Consider the following 16,368-nt stretch of genomic DNA (forward strand, 5'->3'; position numbering starts at 1 on the left):
CTACATGCACAGGTAGATCCAAGAACATGGCAGCACTTTGTTCTATGGCACCTGGATTATACAGCTCTGGTAGGGAGTAATCAAAGGAATTGGCGAGTTCAATAACGATTTGTTGTTGTGCAAGTAGCATTGGCATGTTATCAACACAAACCCATGTAGTGGCTACATAGCATCTAGCCGTTATCACGCTCAGCACACACACATCTGTATTAATTTGTTTTGTGATGTGAAAGTTAGTGAACAACTTTACCAGTTCACTTTCTACTGGTTCATGTTGGTAAAGATGCACTTTCAGCCTTTTCTGTTCATTCTATTATTGTGAACCGAATGAACTGTGAGTTATTGGTTTGAATACTTATTATTACTACTATTACTACTACTACTATTACTGCTTTTGTAATCTACCGGCCCATTTACCTGTTCAGGTAGTGTTTCAATGGCGAGCCAAGATACTCTGGACCTATCCACTGAAAATGTGCCTGGTCTTGTAGGAGGCTGTGGATGGCCAGCTCAGCCCACATTCTCTCCACTCACACACACACACACACTTGTACACTCAGGCCTTTAGCCTCTGGACAATAGAAACTGTTGCCTGATGCTCTTACTGGTTTCCAACATGAATCGTACAACTCGTATGGACTCTTGTCACACTGCCCAGTACAGCCAGCACACCACCTGAGTTCGAGTGGTTAGTTTCCAGTTTGGCACTCTCCTTGTGGGAGAACGCACTCTTAGTTTTCTTTTGGTTATTTTTGAGTTGTAAATGTCAGAGTACTCAAATATCCATGTTATCTTCAGACTGTAAACATTTATGTTTATTATTGTTGCTGTTTTCCTTTACTTTGCCTTTCGCTTGATGACATGGTACCTTTCCCACCAAAAGTTAACTTTCTGTGTTTAATTAGTGCATCCCAACCTCCAAGACGAGCAAATCTCCTGTCACTAACCTGTCAATCTCAATGTTAGTGTAGGTTGTGGTGCATATTACTATTATTATTATTATTATTATTATTTAGCCGTTTGTACATTCTGGTGATGAGAAGTGGATCCTCCTCCTGGTACCTGTCATGATGCTCTGGAAGCGCTCTGAACCAGGACAGGTTGCTCTTTCGTCAGGGTACATTTAAGTGGGAAAATCTGGGAATGATTTATTGTTCATGTTTGAATTGAATAAAAACTTAGAATTTAAACGGGTTTTTATTTCCACTGATTTACTCATCTTTCTTCTTTCCAAACCTCAGACGGCATCAGGAACCTTCACATCTTCAGGTTACCTCAGGTTTCCTAGAATCTTCTGGGATCGGCGCTGGGAGGTGATGTGGAGCGCCGCCGCTGAGGCCAACAGCTCCCTGCGTTGGTCCGCCTTCAGCTGGTGACCCTGAAAGCCATTGGGGTAAATCTCTGGCAGGAAGTTGGTGCTGATGTCGCCGGAGATGAAGCGAGGATGGGTGATGATTTCCCGCAGAAGTGGAATGTTGTGGGTCACACCTGGACAGAAAGGTGACATCCAAACGTTTTGATAGACACACCTGAGCTCATGTCTTGTACGGTGAAACTCCTCCGTACCTCGGATGACGTAGTTATCCAGAGCATCCTCCATCCTTGCCAGGGCTTCTGCTCGAGTAGCTCCATAGGTCACCAGCTACAAACAGAACATGGAGAAGTTTCTGCTGAGCCTGGCTCCTTCACCAAATATCTGTTTCGATATGAAATGTTTCCACGTTGTTGCTGACCTTAGAGATCATGGGGTCGTAGTAGATGCTGATGTCACTTCCCTCCTCTATGCCGCTGTCCACACGGACCTGATGGAGCGGGCAGCATCAACACTTTATGCTAATCATCCCACTCCTCACATGAGACAGAACACCTTTTCCTGAACACAGGAACTTACACTTCTGAGGGCTAGAGGCTCCTGGTACTCAGACAGTCGTCCAATGGAGGGAAGACCAAAAGACTTGTAAGGATCCTGAAGGGAATTGTGACGAAGAGAAAGAGTCGGATTATTCCAACCGGATAACATAAACAGGAACAATCTAGCTTGGAACAGGCGAACAACTTTCTTTTCTTTTCTAAAACCAACTAAACTCCTGGCAGTTTCATTACATACAGGGGTGGTGGGAGGGGCTAAACCTGGAGCCAATCCATACAGGGTGGTGGGAGGGGCTAAACCTGGAGCCAATCCATACAGGGTGGTGGGAGGGGCTAAACCTGGAGCCAATCCATACAGGGTGGTGGGAGGGGCTAAACCTGGAGCCAATCCATACGGGGTGGTGGGAGGGGTTAAACTTGGAGCCAATCCATACGGGGTGGTGGGAGGGGCTAAACCTGGAGCCAATCTATACAGGGTGGTGGGAGGGGCTAAACCTGGAGCCAATCCATACAGGGTGGTGGGAGGGGCTAAACCTGGAGCCAATCCATACAGGGTGGTGGGAGGGGCTAAACATGGAGCCAATCCATACAGGGTGGTGGGAGGGGCTAAACCTGGAGCCAATCCATACAGGGTGGTGGGAGGGGCTAAACCTGGAGCCAATCTATACAGGGTGGTGGGAGGGGCTAAACCTGGAGCCAATCTATACAGGGTGGTGGGAGGGGCTAAACAGGGAGCCAATGTTTCCATCCATCCGTCCACCCTTCATCCATCCTCCATCCATCCATCCATCCATCTAATCCATCCTCCATCTATCTAATCCATCTATCATCCATCCATCCATCCTTCATCCATCCATCTTTTCATCCTTATCATCCTTATCCATCCATCCATCCATTCATCCTTCATCCATCCTCATTCATTCATTCGTCATCCATCCATCCATCCTCCAATCCATCCTTATATATCCATCCATCCATCCATCCGCCATTCATCCATCCATCCTTATATATCCATCCATCCATCCATCCATCCTTCATCCATCCAGCCTCATCCATCAATCATCCATCCTCCAATATCCATCCGTCCATCCTCATCCATCCATCCATCCTCATCCACTGAGGATCACGTTATTTCTAAAACAAGCTGTAAATCCAGCATCAACTTCCATTTCTATGCAGACAACACCCAGCTCTACATCTCCTTCACCTACCTCCCCTCTCTGACTGTCTTCAGGAAATCAAAGCTTGGTTCCCTTACAGTTTTCTCAAACTTAACAGCAGTAAAACAGAAGTTCTACTGTTTGGCAAGCCCTCCACTCTAACCAGTTTCTCCATCAAAATTCCCTGCTCCTCCACCCCCCTCCAGAACATCGGCTTTCATTGACACGTGCAATCAGTCAGAAGCACATTATTAATGTGCGACTCGCCTCGGCGTAGACCCGGCTCTCGATTGCCCAACCCTTGATTGGAATGTCTTCCTGTTTGTGCTGCAGCTGGTAACCTTTGGCAACCCGGATCATCTGCTCGACCAGGTCCAGCCCGGTAATGCACTCTGTGATGGGATGCTCCACCTGGGATCAAGGTTCAAATGAAGCGAACATATCAGGGTCTGAGGGGAAACTGATTAATCGTTACAGCTGTTTGAGGATTAAAACTTTCAGTATGTAAGTAAAGCTTGTTTATAAAGCCCTTTCACAGAATGCACAAATAGGCTCAAAATAAAATATCATTAAAATATAAATATGTAAAGCATTTCAGCATTTAGCTAGCTATGCATGCTAGTTAGCATGGCGATTTCTCTACTGCTGGTGATTTCTGTCATTAACATACATGTAAGACTGGATCCCACTCCGTATGCCAACAGCGCTGCCCTATTGATCCTGGGAATAACCTTCAACAGTAAAGATGGTCAACTGTTTTATATTAGCCTGTGAGCACTTGTTAGTCAAAATGTAGCAAACAGTGCTGCTAGCCTAGCTTAGCGTATGATATTAATTAAGCTAGATGCCGGAAACTTTCTTCAGCTAAACAAAAAAAAAACAAAAACGGAGGTGATTGAGAAACTGAGAAAAGACTAAAAACCACCAACCAGGCCAGAAATCTGGGTGGAGTGATAGACTCGAACATGAAAACTGCCAACCAGGCCAGAAATCTGGGTGGAGTGATAGACTCGAACATGAAAACTGCCAACCAGGCCAGAAATCTGGGTGGAGTGATGGACTCGGACCAGAAATCTGGGTGTAGTGATGGACTTGGACCTGGAAACCAGCAACTAGGCCAGAAATCTGGGTGGAGTGATGGACTCGGAGCAGAAATCTGGGTGTAGTGATGGACTTGGACCTGGAACCCAGCAACCAGGCCAGAAATCTGGGTGGAGTGATGGACTTGGACCTGGAAACCAGCAACCAGGCCAGAAATCTGGGTGGAGTGATAGACTCGAACATGAAAACCAGCAACCAGGCCAGAAATCTGGGTGGAGTGATGGACTCGGAGCAGAAATCTGGGTGTAGTGATGGAATTGGACCTGGAAACCAGCAACCAGGCCAGAAATCTGGGTGGAGTGATAGACTCGGACATGAAAACCACCAACCAGGCCATAAATCTGGGTGGAGTGATAGACTCAGACCTGAAAACCAGCAACCAGGCCAGAAATCTGGGTTTAGTGATGGACTCGGACCAGAAATCTGGGTGTAGTGATGGACTTGGACCTGGAAACCAGCAACCAGACCGGATATTTGGGTGGATTCATAGACTCGTACCTGGAAACCACCAACTAGACCAGAAATCTGGATGGAGTGATGGACTCTGACCTGGAAACCACCAACTAGACCAGAAATCTGGGTGGAGTGATGGACTCGGACCTGGAAACCACCAACTAGACCAGAAATCTGGATGGAGTGATGGACTCTGACCTGGAAACCACCAACCAGACCAGAAATCTGCGTTGACTGATGGACTCGGACCTGGAAACCACCAACCAGACCAGAAATCTGCGTGGATTGATGGACTCGGACCTGGAAACCACCAACCAGACCAGAAATCTGCGTGGATTGATGGACTCGGACCTGGAAACCACCAACCAGACCAGAAATCTGCGTGGATTGATGGACTCGGACCTGGAAACCACCAACCAGACCAGATATCTGGGTGGAGTTAGACAAGGAAGCTTGTCTAATGTGGAGGGGAAGCTCATTCCATAGTTTAGAACTGGCAACAGAAAAAGCTCTGTCCCCTCTGAGCTTCCGTTTGAACCTCGGTACGTCCAGGAGCAGCAGGTCAGCTGACCTGAAGCACCGAGCAGGAATGTTGGGTTGGAGGAGTTCAGAGAGGTGAGGAGGGGCCAGACCATTTAAAGATTTAAAAACAAATAAAATAATCTTAAAATGGATTCTATATTGCGCAGGCAGCCAGTGGAGGGAGGCCAGTATGGGTGTTATGTGCTTCCTCATGCGTACTCAGGTTGTGTTTTGCACCAACTGGAGATGTGTGAGGGAGGACTGGCTCACCCCAAAATAAAGGGCGTTACAGTAATCCAGCTGAGATGTAATGAAAGCACGATTACTGTTTCTAAGTCCTGCTGTGTGAGAAAAGGTTTTCTGGAGCTGAATGTCTGATGTGGAAACAGCTCGACTTCACTACAGAACTGATTTAATGATCCGGTTTAAAATCACTGTCCATCTTAAAACCCAGGTTTGATACCGCTGGCTTTAAATAGCTTTCCAAAGGGCTAAAATCAACAGGCAGGGGTTCACGACCTCCACTGGGACCAAACTCCATCACTTTAGTTTTCGCTTCGTTAAGACATGACATGCTAGAAGAGGGGCAATGGTGAAGGCTTTTTTTTCCAGAAATTTCCCTCTTTTAGGAACAAGCTCATCAGTTTGGGTCGGCTGCTCATCTTTTAGTGAATTATCCTCTGAAACACGTCTGCTCCCATCTTCCTCCATGTTTGTTTATGTATTGCAGGGTGCTGTAAAGCGTGTCTTGACGTAAAATACTGCAGTAAAGCAGCTTATCATGGCGTAAAGCATAGAGCCTCATATGAAACATTTTCTACTATCCAGACGGCATATCGACATTTCGCCCAGTCCTACTTGAATGTGGGCGTGTTGAGGATGGAACACAAGGCGGAGCCAGCAAACCTTAAGCTCTCAGTGAAGTGACAACATATCATGTCTGAGTGACTTTTTAATGTCAGACTGAACCCAAACGGTCCTGATCCTCTTTCATCCCACAAACCTGCAGACGTGTGTTCATCTCCAGGAAGTAGAAGTTCTTCTGAGAATCCACCAGGAACTCTACGGTGCCAGCAGAGGAGTAGTGCACAGCTTTGGCCAGCTGCACGGCCTGCTCGCCCATGGCCCGCCGCGTGGTTGGATCCAGGAAGGTACTGGAGAAGAACCACACATGAGCCCAGAGGAATCCCAGTAGAGTCAAACAAGTCACTTCTACAGCTGGAGACCAGTTCTTCACTGAGTTCATTTATCCTTAAATTATTTTCCTTCTTCATCTTCTTCATCTTATCTTCTTCTTCTTCTTATCTTGCCGCTTATCCGGGGTCGGGTCGCGGGGGCAGCAGCCTAAGCAGGGAAGCCCAGACTTCCCTCTCCCCAGCCACATTTGCCAACTCTGCGGGGGGGATCCCGAGGCGTTCCCAGGCCAGCCGAGAGATATAATCCCTCCAGCGTGTCCTGGGTCTTCCCCGGGGTCTCCTCCCAGAGGGACGTGCCTGGAACACCTCACCAGGGAGGTCCAGGAGGCATCCTGACCAGATGCCCGAGTCACCTCAACTGGTTCCTCTCGATGCGGAGGAGCAGCGGCTCTACTCTGATCTCCTCCCGGATGACCGAGCTCCTCACCCTATCTCTAAGGGAGAGCCCGGCCACCCTGCGGAGGAAACTCATTTCAGCCGCCTGTATAGCAGATCTCCTTCTTTCGGTCACGACCCACAGCTCATGACCATAGGTGAGGGTAGGAACGTAGATCGACTGGTAAATGGAGAGCTTCGCCTTCTGGCTCAGCTCCTTCTTCACCACGACAGACCGGCGCAGAGTTCGCATTACTGCAGACGCCGCACCGATCCGTCCACAGCATCCAGAGCCTTAAGGAACTCCGGGCGGATCTCATCCACCCCTGGGCCTTGCCGCCAAGGAGCTTTTTGACCACCTCAGCAACTTCAGCCGCACCGATCCGTCTGTCGATCTCGCGCTCCATCCTTCCCTCACTCGTGAACAAGACCCCGAGATATTTAAACTCCTCCACTTGAGGCAGGACCTGACTCCCGACCCGGAGAGGGCAATCCACCCGATTCCGGCTGATGACCATGGTCTCAGATTTGGAGGTGCTGATTCTCATCCCAGCCGCTTCACACTCGGCCGCGAATCGTTCAAGTGAGAGCTGGAGATCACGACCAGATGAAGCCAACAGGACCACCTCATCTGCAAAAAGCAGGGACCCAATCCTGAGGCCACCAAGTCGGATCCCCTCAACACCTCGGTTGCACCTAGAAATTCTGTCCATATAAGTTATGGACAGAATCGGTGATAAAGGGCAGCCTTGGCGGAGTCCAACCCTCACCGGAAACGAATCCGACTTACTACCGGCAATGTGGACCAAGCTCTGACACCTGTCGTACAGGGACCGGACAGCTCGTACAAGGGGGTCCGGTACCCCATACTCCCGGAGTACCCCCAACAGGAGCCCCCGGGGGACACGGTCGAACACCTTCTCCAGGTCCACAAAGCACATGTAGACTGGTTGGGCAAACTCCCATGCCCCCTCCAGGACCCCAAAGAGGGTATAGAGCTGGTCCACTGTTCCGCGACCAGGACGAAAACCTCACTGCTCCTCCTCAATCCGGGATTCGACTATCCGGCGGACCCTCCTCTCCAGGACCCCTGAATAGACCTTACCAGGGAGGCTGAGGAGTGTGATTCCCCTGTAATTGGAACACACCCTCCGGTCCCCCTTCTTAAAAAGGGGGACCACCACCCCAGTCTGCCAATCCAGCGGTACTGCCCCTGATGTCCACGCAATGCTGCAGAGGCGTGTCAGCCAGGACAGCCCCACAGCATCCAGAGCCTTAAGGAACTCCGGGCGGATCTCATCCACCCCCGGGGCCTTGCCGCCAAGGAGCTTTTTGACCACCTCAGCGACTTCAGCCCGAGATAGGAGAGTCCATCCCTGAGTCCACCAGCTCTGCTCCCTCATCGGAAGACGTGTTGGTAGGATTGAGGAGGTCTTCGAAGTATTCCCTCCACCGACCCACAACCTCACACACAAGCTCAGACTCCTTCCCCACCAGAGAGGTGACGTTCCACGTCCCTAGAGCCAGCTTCTGCAGCCGGGGATCGGACCGCCAGGGTCCCCGCCCCTTGCTGCCGCCCAGCTCACATTGCACCCGACCCCTACGGCTCCTCCCGCAGATGGTGAGCCCACTGGAGGTAATTATTTTCCTAAATTGAAATATTTTAATGTTGTATTACCATTTTTATTTTTAAATCATCATATGAATTTTATTTTACAGTAAGTATTTGTTTTGATTATTTTCCAACTGAATTTATTGCTTATTTGTATAAAATAAAACTAAAGAAAAAAAAAACATCATTATTAACGGAAGGAAAATGTTTTTTTTATTATTATTTGTGGTCAAAATGACTTATCTTAATGTTTTATTTACTAATAATATTCATTTCCATATGTTTTATACTTAAGTTTTCATTTAACCATTTATTTATCTTTTTAAATAAACATTTCTCATTGTTTTACTGTTATTGAAAGATGGATTTGGACTGGAAGTGTCGGCAGGCTGTAGTTGGACGACAGTGTAACCCACCTGGGCGCCTCCTCCACCACCTTCTGATTCCTCCTCTGGATGGAGCATTCCCTCTCATTCAGCCACAGAGCGTTCCCATGTTTATCAGCCAACACCTACACACATACATTGCATTACATTTCACTCCGCGTCTAAAGCAGGTGAAACTAAACAACTAAACAACTCCCAATTTCAACGGAAAGATTAGAAAACATCTCCAACTAAATTTCTTCAGCAGGTGACCATGGGCTGGCTCAGCCGGAATTTCCCCAACATGAAGACTGTCTGAAGTCTGGACAGTCCAAGACAAGTTGAAAAATCTGATTTCACAGCTTTTCACACCAAGAACAGCTCGTATGAACAGATGCAGTCTGGATCTGGCAACAATGGTGATGTGAAAGATGCGTGGAAGTATGATGTTGGCAATGTATGAGAAGTAATGAGATGGATGTCCCCAGTTACGTACGTAAAGCGGATCTATGATGTCATGTCTAGTTCTCTGAGCTTTCTACTGTGTTATAATGATGAATACACATCAGACATATGAGCGGCGCCGTTATTTATCACCTGAACGCATGTTTTAATTTTCCAGCACTCTCTATATTTGGTTTTCATGGTGACAGAAACAATTGGTTTGAGGTTTTTTTTTCTACTTGGACATTTTAGGGACATCCTGGGGGAGGGACTCAGTGATTGGTCATCCACGAGAAGAAGGCCAAGCCCACCGACCAATCAGATGCAGCCTGCAGGGCAGAGGGCGGAGCTTTCTCTGTTTCTGGCAGAGGCTTATCTGGCCAATCAGATGCAGCCTGCAGGCAGGCAGGGGGCGGAGCTTTCTCTGTTTCTGGCAGAGGCTGATCTGACCAATCAGATGCAGCCTGCAGGCAGAGGGCGGAGCTTTCTCTGTTTCTGGCAGAGGCTGATCTGACCAATCAGATGCAGCCTGCAGGCAGAGGGCGGAGCTTTCTGTGTTTCTGGCAGAGGCTGATCTGACCAATCAGATGCAGCCTGCGGGCAGAGGGCGGAGCTTTCTGTGTTTCTGGCAGAGGCTGATCAGACCAATCAGATGCAGCCTGCAGGCAGAGGGCGGAGCTTTCTGTGTTTCTGGCAGAGGCTGATCTGACCAATCAGATGCAGCCTGCAGGCAGAGGGCGGAGCTTTCTGTGTTTCTGGCAGAGGCTGATCTGAGAGGATCATTACAAAATAAATGAAGGGGTTTGTGAAACATAAATTTTTTCGTGTCCTTCTGGACTTGCATATTAAAATAAATAAAACGGAAATGTGCATCATGGAGACACTTTAAGGGAGCAGAAACAGGCCTCAAAACACCTCCTGCAATAAAAGCTGCTCAATGAAAAAATTCATCTGAAAACATCTGAGACACTGCTCCAAAGAACTGAACCTGCACTTACAGTCTGATTTCCTCACCATCTTCATCATCCTTCATCACCGTGTAGGCTCCCTAACGTATGAAAACAGTGTTAAGGTTTCAGACATTGACGTCATTGCCCTCGTACTTCCATGTAGCTTATACGTCAGCATGGTTAATTCAGTTCATCTGCCAGAGGACAGCGTTAGTTCTGGTTTTGACACTGCTTGGGGGCAGTAATGCAACCATATAAAGTCGTTTACAACCTTCAAATGACACCAGAGGAGGTAGAAAAATAAAAAGCACTAAGTTAGCTGTACTCAACTTCTTTGGGTGTTTATTTGTTCTTGGTTCATCTACTTCTTTTTGGGTTTGTTCCTTTCATTGTCAGCTATAACACTCTCTCACACTGTCTCGAGGAATTCAGGTGCTATTGCTCCGACTTTTTGTGACTGATAGCTAAGCCCCTTTGAAAAAGACTAAATTGTGTGTGTAACCGATGGAGGAGATGGAAAATATGTCCGTTAGCGTATCAGTCTTCTGCGTCCGGCATAAATGAGCTGGAGCTGCAACTATCGAGTACTTTTGTCGATTGTTTCTATGAGTAATTGAGTACTCTAGCGATTATCTTTCAAAATGTGATACTTTGGTGCAGCTGACGTGTTTATGCACAATGTGTGAAGAAACAATTCTCAACTGATTACAAGTTTCTGCCTTTTAAAAGATAAAAAGAAGAATTCCCGTAGAAAGAAGGAGTGACTTGTAAACATGTCCACAGTAAGAAGTAGCCGATGTCTTGGTGGACGACACGCCTGTTAAAAGTCTGTTTAATCCGGAATAAAAGTTTGCTGCAGGAACAGAGGCTGCCTAAAACATGCGCTTTGACTCTGCGTGTGTGCAGGAGAGACAGATGAGGGACGGATTACCAGACGGTTAGCGTGCGTTAGCAGCCGACACCTCGCCATGCCTCGTCACTGCTGACTGATATCACAGGTTAGAACTCTGAACATTTTACCAGCCGCTGCTGCTGCTGGTATAAATCAGAAAGCTGGATCTCCTCCTGGAGCGGTGAAGTGGGGGGGTGGTACGCCAACTCTACGTTTTCTGTCCTTTTCAGTGTGAAATGGTCCCACACTGCCACTTTTTCAGTCTTTTCCTCCCCTCTTCTTCATTCTCTGCCATTAGAGACCAAAGCAAGGAGGATCTTCAGACAGAAAGCAAAGCGCTCGCCGCTGCTGGTGGAAATGTCCGTCATCAGTCCGGCTGAAACAGTCAGACTGTACAGACACACCGTAGGCCACAGGCTCTGCTTTTCTAGATTTTATACATGTTTAGATGTTTTATATGTTTACTGAAACAGTGATGTCGTCCCTCCGAACAGCGCAGTGGGCTGAGATGCAGAAATTAAAATATGTCACCATGTGATGTTAATTAAACGGAACCTCGAGGCATTTTATTTGCCTCAATCAATTTTTGCACACAGATTACTCGAGTTACCCGAGTAATCGTTGCAGCCCTAAAATGAGCCTTTAGACTGGATGACATTCAACCCCTCAGGCTACTCAATGCTAATCTTTCTCCCCTTCAGCCTTCCACCACTGGTATGCACCGTGCGTCTATGCTGGGGCTCCTTCTGTTCATTTCTTACCTTTTCCTTTCGGCAGAATGTTCTGTTCATGCATCTACATTTTACTGTGACGTGGATGACCTCCAGTTGTATTCCACCCAATCCACCCTCTCTGCAAACCAAAACCCAGGTTTTCCTCAAATCCTCTCAAACTGAAAAGGCCATAAAAACTTCCCCTGTCTGTTCTCAGGTTATGGATCATGTTTAGAGAAAACTTTGTGATTAAAATAACTCACACCTGAACTGTTTGGATCTCGTACCTGAATCTCTATGTGTCTCGGGTTGTCAATATACTTCTCAATCAGCAGTCTATCATCTCCGAAGCTGGAAGCTGCTTCCTGGGATGAGAAACGGAACCCTTCCCTGTGAGGGAACAAGCCATTTGGAGCAGCATTAGTCCAATGTCTATTTAGATATCCAGTTAAAAATACTACTCAAAACTAAATGACAGAAAACCAATTATTTGAATTAGGGGTGGGACTTGAACATGCTATTTACAATTAATTACAGAAAAATGAACAAGTTTAAAAAAGTAACATATCTTATCGCATAACATTGGTCAGTTTCCTTTGATTAGAGTGCAGAATACTATGGATGGTATGGATGCCGCGTAAGCCCCGTCCCCGTCCAGTAGAACTCTTTAGAAGCTGCGTAAGCCCCTCCCCCGTCCAGTAGAACACTTTAGAAGCTGCGTAAGCCCCTCCCCCGTCCAGTAGAACACTTTAGAAGCTGCATAAGCCCCTCCCCTTTCCAGATGAACTATGTATAAAGCTGCGTAAGCCCCTCCCCTGTCCAGAAGACCTCTCCAGAAGCTGCGTAAGCCCCTCCCCCGTCCAGTAGAACACTTTAGAAGCTGCATAAGCCCCTCCCCTTTCCAGATGAACTATGTATAAAGCTGCGTAAGCCCCTCCAACGTCCAGAGGAACTCTGTAGAAGCTGAGTAAGCCCCTCCTCCATCTAGTAGAACTCTCTAGAAGCTGCGTAAGCCCCTCCCCTGTCCAGAAGACCTCTCCAGAAACTGCGTAAGCCCCGCCCCCGTCCAGAAGAACTCTCTGGAAGCTGCCTAAGCACCTCCCCCGTCCAGAAGAACTGTCCAGAAGGTGCGTAAGCCCCTCCCCTGTCCCGAAGAACTGTCCAGAAGCTGCGTAAGCCCCTCCTCTGTCCAGGAGAACTCTGTAGAAGCTGCGTAAGCCCCTCCCCCATCCAGAACTCTGTAGAAGCTGCGTAAGCCCCTCCCCCGTCCCGAAGAACTGTCCAGAAGCTGTGTAAGCCCCTCCTCCGTCCAGAAGAACTCTGTAGAAGCTGCGTAAGCCCCTCCCCCATCCAGAACTCTGTAGAAGCTGCGTAAGCCCCTCCCCCGTCCCAAAGAACTGTCCAGAAGCTGCGTAAGCCCCTCCCCCGTCCAGAAGAACTCTCTAGAACAGGCCTATTCAATTACTTTTTCTACTGGGCCACATTTCAAAACCATGGGATCCTTCTGGGCCAGGGGTCGGGAACCTAGCTAAAAGAACCAAAAAAATAATTTAAAAAAATAGGACTAAAACTACTTAATATTTTGCTTATAAATGGGTCAAATTAGACCTCTAATGCGAGGCTCTAGCTCTGGACATTTCAAAGTCTACACCGCACACTTTTTAATACACATTTACAACTACAGTAACAAAAACAATTGTCTTAGTAATAAAAAATAATAACAAACCACAATTAAACATTTTGTTTTATTAATCTGCATTAATGTAACAATTGCAGAACTAGTATCTAAGTAAGATACATATTTACCAAGTGAACATTTACTTTTTAACGTTTTATTTCAACCTTACACTTTTAGTGTGAGAAGTGGCGTTTCTTGTTTTGAATAATAGCAGAACTGTTAACCAAGTGAGATACAGTACATAGCCTTTATTTATCAAGTGAACATTAATTGGCTATTACTTTTTAACTTTTATTTCAACGTTACGTGTGAAGTGGCATTTTTTATTTTGAACAATAGCTGTAACATTTGGCTCGTAAGAGGTAAGTGCAATGCGCAGGCAGTAGTGCAGATTGGAGTCAGTCAGAGAGCCGCGCAGGCTGGTTTTTATTGCGTTCATATGGGAAAAGCTTGACTCGCAAACATAAGTAGATCCAAACATGCTCAGAACAGTCACGGCCAGGTTCTTGAGGTTTGGGAATTGGTGCACATTAACCTGACTCCAAAACTTGGTAGGGCCATGAGTACGCAGCTCTTGCGGCATTGTGAGGGATGACTGCATGTCCGCGAGCTCGAGAAGGAACTGTCCTTGGTCAATGGAAGACACCACTTGCTTTGCTCTGATGGACAAAGTTTCTTCAACAGTGACAGAGAATGGGTCTTTGGTAAAGTGCATTGCTTCTGTGGGGAGCACAAGGCCATCCAGACGAGTGGCGAAGTTGTCATTCAGCTTCGCAATTAAGTCTGTCATCGCCGCAGTCACTTTTGGAACTGGGATGCATTTACGGAGCGTAGGAAAATGCAGCATCCTTCCCGTGCTGAGGTCCGCGGCGAACAGGTTCAGCTTCACTTGAAATGCTCTCGTTTGCTCCACAAGGTCAATGACAGTTTTATCTCTGCCCTGTAGTCCCAGATTAAGGTGGTTCAAGTGTTTGAATAAATCAGATAAAAAACACACATCTGCCATAAAGCTGCTGTCCATTATGCGGTTCAGGTACGCCTCGGCTTTCTTTTGATTGCTCTCGCATAGGAATACTTTTATTTCCTTCCCAAGCTCACAGAAACGCTCCAGGGAGTTACCTTTGGAGAGCCACCTCACATCGTTATGTAGGAGCAGGTCGTGATGTTCTGCTGACATATCGGAAAGCAGCTGGCGAAAGAGGCAGTGTTGGAGGCTTGACGTTGCACGAATAAAGTTTATTGTCGCCATGACATTGTCCATTATTGTTTTGAAGTGTCCGCTCAGTTTTGCGCACAGTACTGTCTGGTGCACTATGCAGTGTAAGGATGTCATTCCCGGAGCAACAGCTGACCAGCGGGCTGCCAGTCCATTCACTCTCCCTGACATAGACGGGGCTCCATCAGTAACAAGCATGCACACACGTTTCATGTCCAAATCATTGTCTTGAAAGAATTGAGAGATTTTATCAAAAAATATTTCACCAGTTGTTTGTCCTTTCAGCGGCAGCAGGCAGAGCAGTTCCTCTCTAAAACATCCTTGCTCAGAATCAAAAAAGCGCACATACACACATAATTGTGCTGTATCGCTTCTGTCTGTGGACTCATCTACTGCAATAGACATGGCAGGGGCTTTTTTCAGATCTTTGAGCAGTAATTCAAACACATCCGTTGCTAATATTTCCATTCTGCGTATGTTTGTGGTGTCTGACAGAGGCACACTTTTTATTGCAGAAGTCACACTGGCCTTAACTTTTTCGTCATTGATCACCTCTTCGATCACGGCAAGCATGCAGTCTTTAACAGTTTCAGAGTCAACGAAGGGCCGTTTTTTCCTTGCTAAAATCCATGACACGCGTAGGGAGGCCACAGTTGCTTTTTCTTGTGCAGTACATGCCCTTGCGATGGTGGAGCAGCTCCTGTTGTATGATGCTAGCAGACCTTGCACTTTGCTAGCCCTCTCCTGTGTACCTTCGGGAAATGAGCCGCAAAAGTTTGATGCTTTTCCGTGTGGTGTCTTCGGATATTGTATTCTTTCAATACAGACAGGCTTTCGTGGCATATTAAACACAGTGGCTTAGCATTAACTCTCTCAGGTAAAATAAACAGATATTTGTCTGTCCAGGTAGTATTAAATCGCCTATTTTCAGCATCAATTTTACGTTTGTTACCTGACATCTTACTTTTCGCGGCCTTGAGTGACAGACTATTCTGGGATAGCTGTTGCTAGGATACACAGAATGGTGCGTTCAGGTGCGGTACCAGTGTGGGAATTTTGAAACTCGCACAAAAAAGTGATTTTTTTTTTAATCGTTTTTTTTTTTTAGATTGCGGGTGGACGGATACAGGGTCAGTGGGGGTGGGCCATTTGAATAGGCCTGCTCTAGAAGCTGCGTAAGCCCCTCCCCCATCCAGAAGAACTCTCTAGAAGCTGCGTAAGCCCCTCCCCCGGCCAAAAGAACTCTCCTTATGCTCCGTGAGCCCCTCCCCCGTCCAGGAGAACTGTCCATAAACTACTTGAGCCCCTCCCCCATCCAGAAGAACTCTCTAGAAGCTGCATAAGCCCCTCCCTCGTCCAGAAGAACTCTGTAGAAGCTGTGTAAGCCCCTCCCCCGTCCTGAAGAACTCTCCAAAAGCTCCGTGAGCCCCTCCCCCGTCCAGTAGAACTCTTTAGAAGCTGCGTAAGCCCCTCCCCCGTCCAGTAGAACTCTGTAGAAGCTGCGTAAGCCCCTCCCCCGTCCAGTAGAACTCTGTAGAAGCTGCGTAAGCCCCTCCTCTGTCCAGTAGAACTCTGTAGAAGCTGCGTAAGCCCCTCCTCTGTCCAGTAGAACTCTTTAGAAGCTGCGTAAGCCCCTCCCCCGTCCAGTAGAACTCTGTAGAAGCTGCGTAAGCCCCTCCCCCGTCCAGTAGAACTCTTTAGAAGCTGCGTAAGCCCCTCCCCCGTCCAGTAGAACTCTGTAGAAGCTGCGTAAGCCCCTCCCCCGTCCAGTAGAACTCTGTAGAAGCTGCGTAAGCCCCTCCCTGTCCAGAAGAACTCTGTA

The 16,368-nt window shown here is 47.5% G+C and overlaps 1 protein-coding gene across 3 annotated transcripts in view; it reads right to left on the minus strand.

Moving 5' to 3' along the window:
• The window catches only part of pcca (propionyl-CoA carboxylase subunit alpha), a 52,643-nt gene that overhangs the window by 14,376 nt on the left and 21,899 nt on the right, over window positions 1–16,368 (minus strand). For all 3 annotated transcript variants that reach the window (XR_013771491.1, XM_079248581.1, XM_079248580.1), the window contains exons 10-17: window positions 11,940–12,042; window positions 8,705–8,799; window positions 6,109–6,259; window positions 3,297–3,440; window positions 1,892–1,966; window positions 1,734–1,802; window positions 1,567–1,642; window positions 1,275–1,488 (exon numbers count right to left, since the gene is read on the minus strand). Coding sequence is in view for 2 of the 3 variants with exons in the window: in XM_079248581.1 (XP_079104707.1) it covers window positions 1,275–1,488; window positions 1,567–1,642; window positions 1,734–1,802; window positions 1,892–1,966; window positions 3,297–3,440; window positions 6,109–6,259; window positions 8,705–8,799; window positions 11,940–12,042 (927 nt within the window). In the remaining variant the exon portion in view is untranslated. The remainder of the gene's footprint in view (window positions 1–1,274; window positions 1,489–1,566; window positions 1,643–1,733; window positions 1,803–1,891; window positions 1,967–3,296; window positions 3,441–6,108; window positions 6,260–8,704; window positions 8,800–11,939; window positions 12,043–16,368) is intronic.

This window comes from Telmatherina bonti (assembly GCF_933228915.1).
Source record: "Telmatherina bonti genome assembly, chromosome: 11".
In the NCBI taxonomy this organism is placed as follows: Eukaryota; Metazoa; Chordata; class Actinopteri; order Atheriniformes; family Telmatherinidae; genus Telmatherina; species Telmatherina bonti.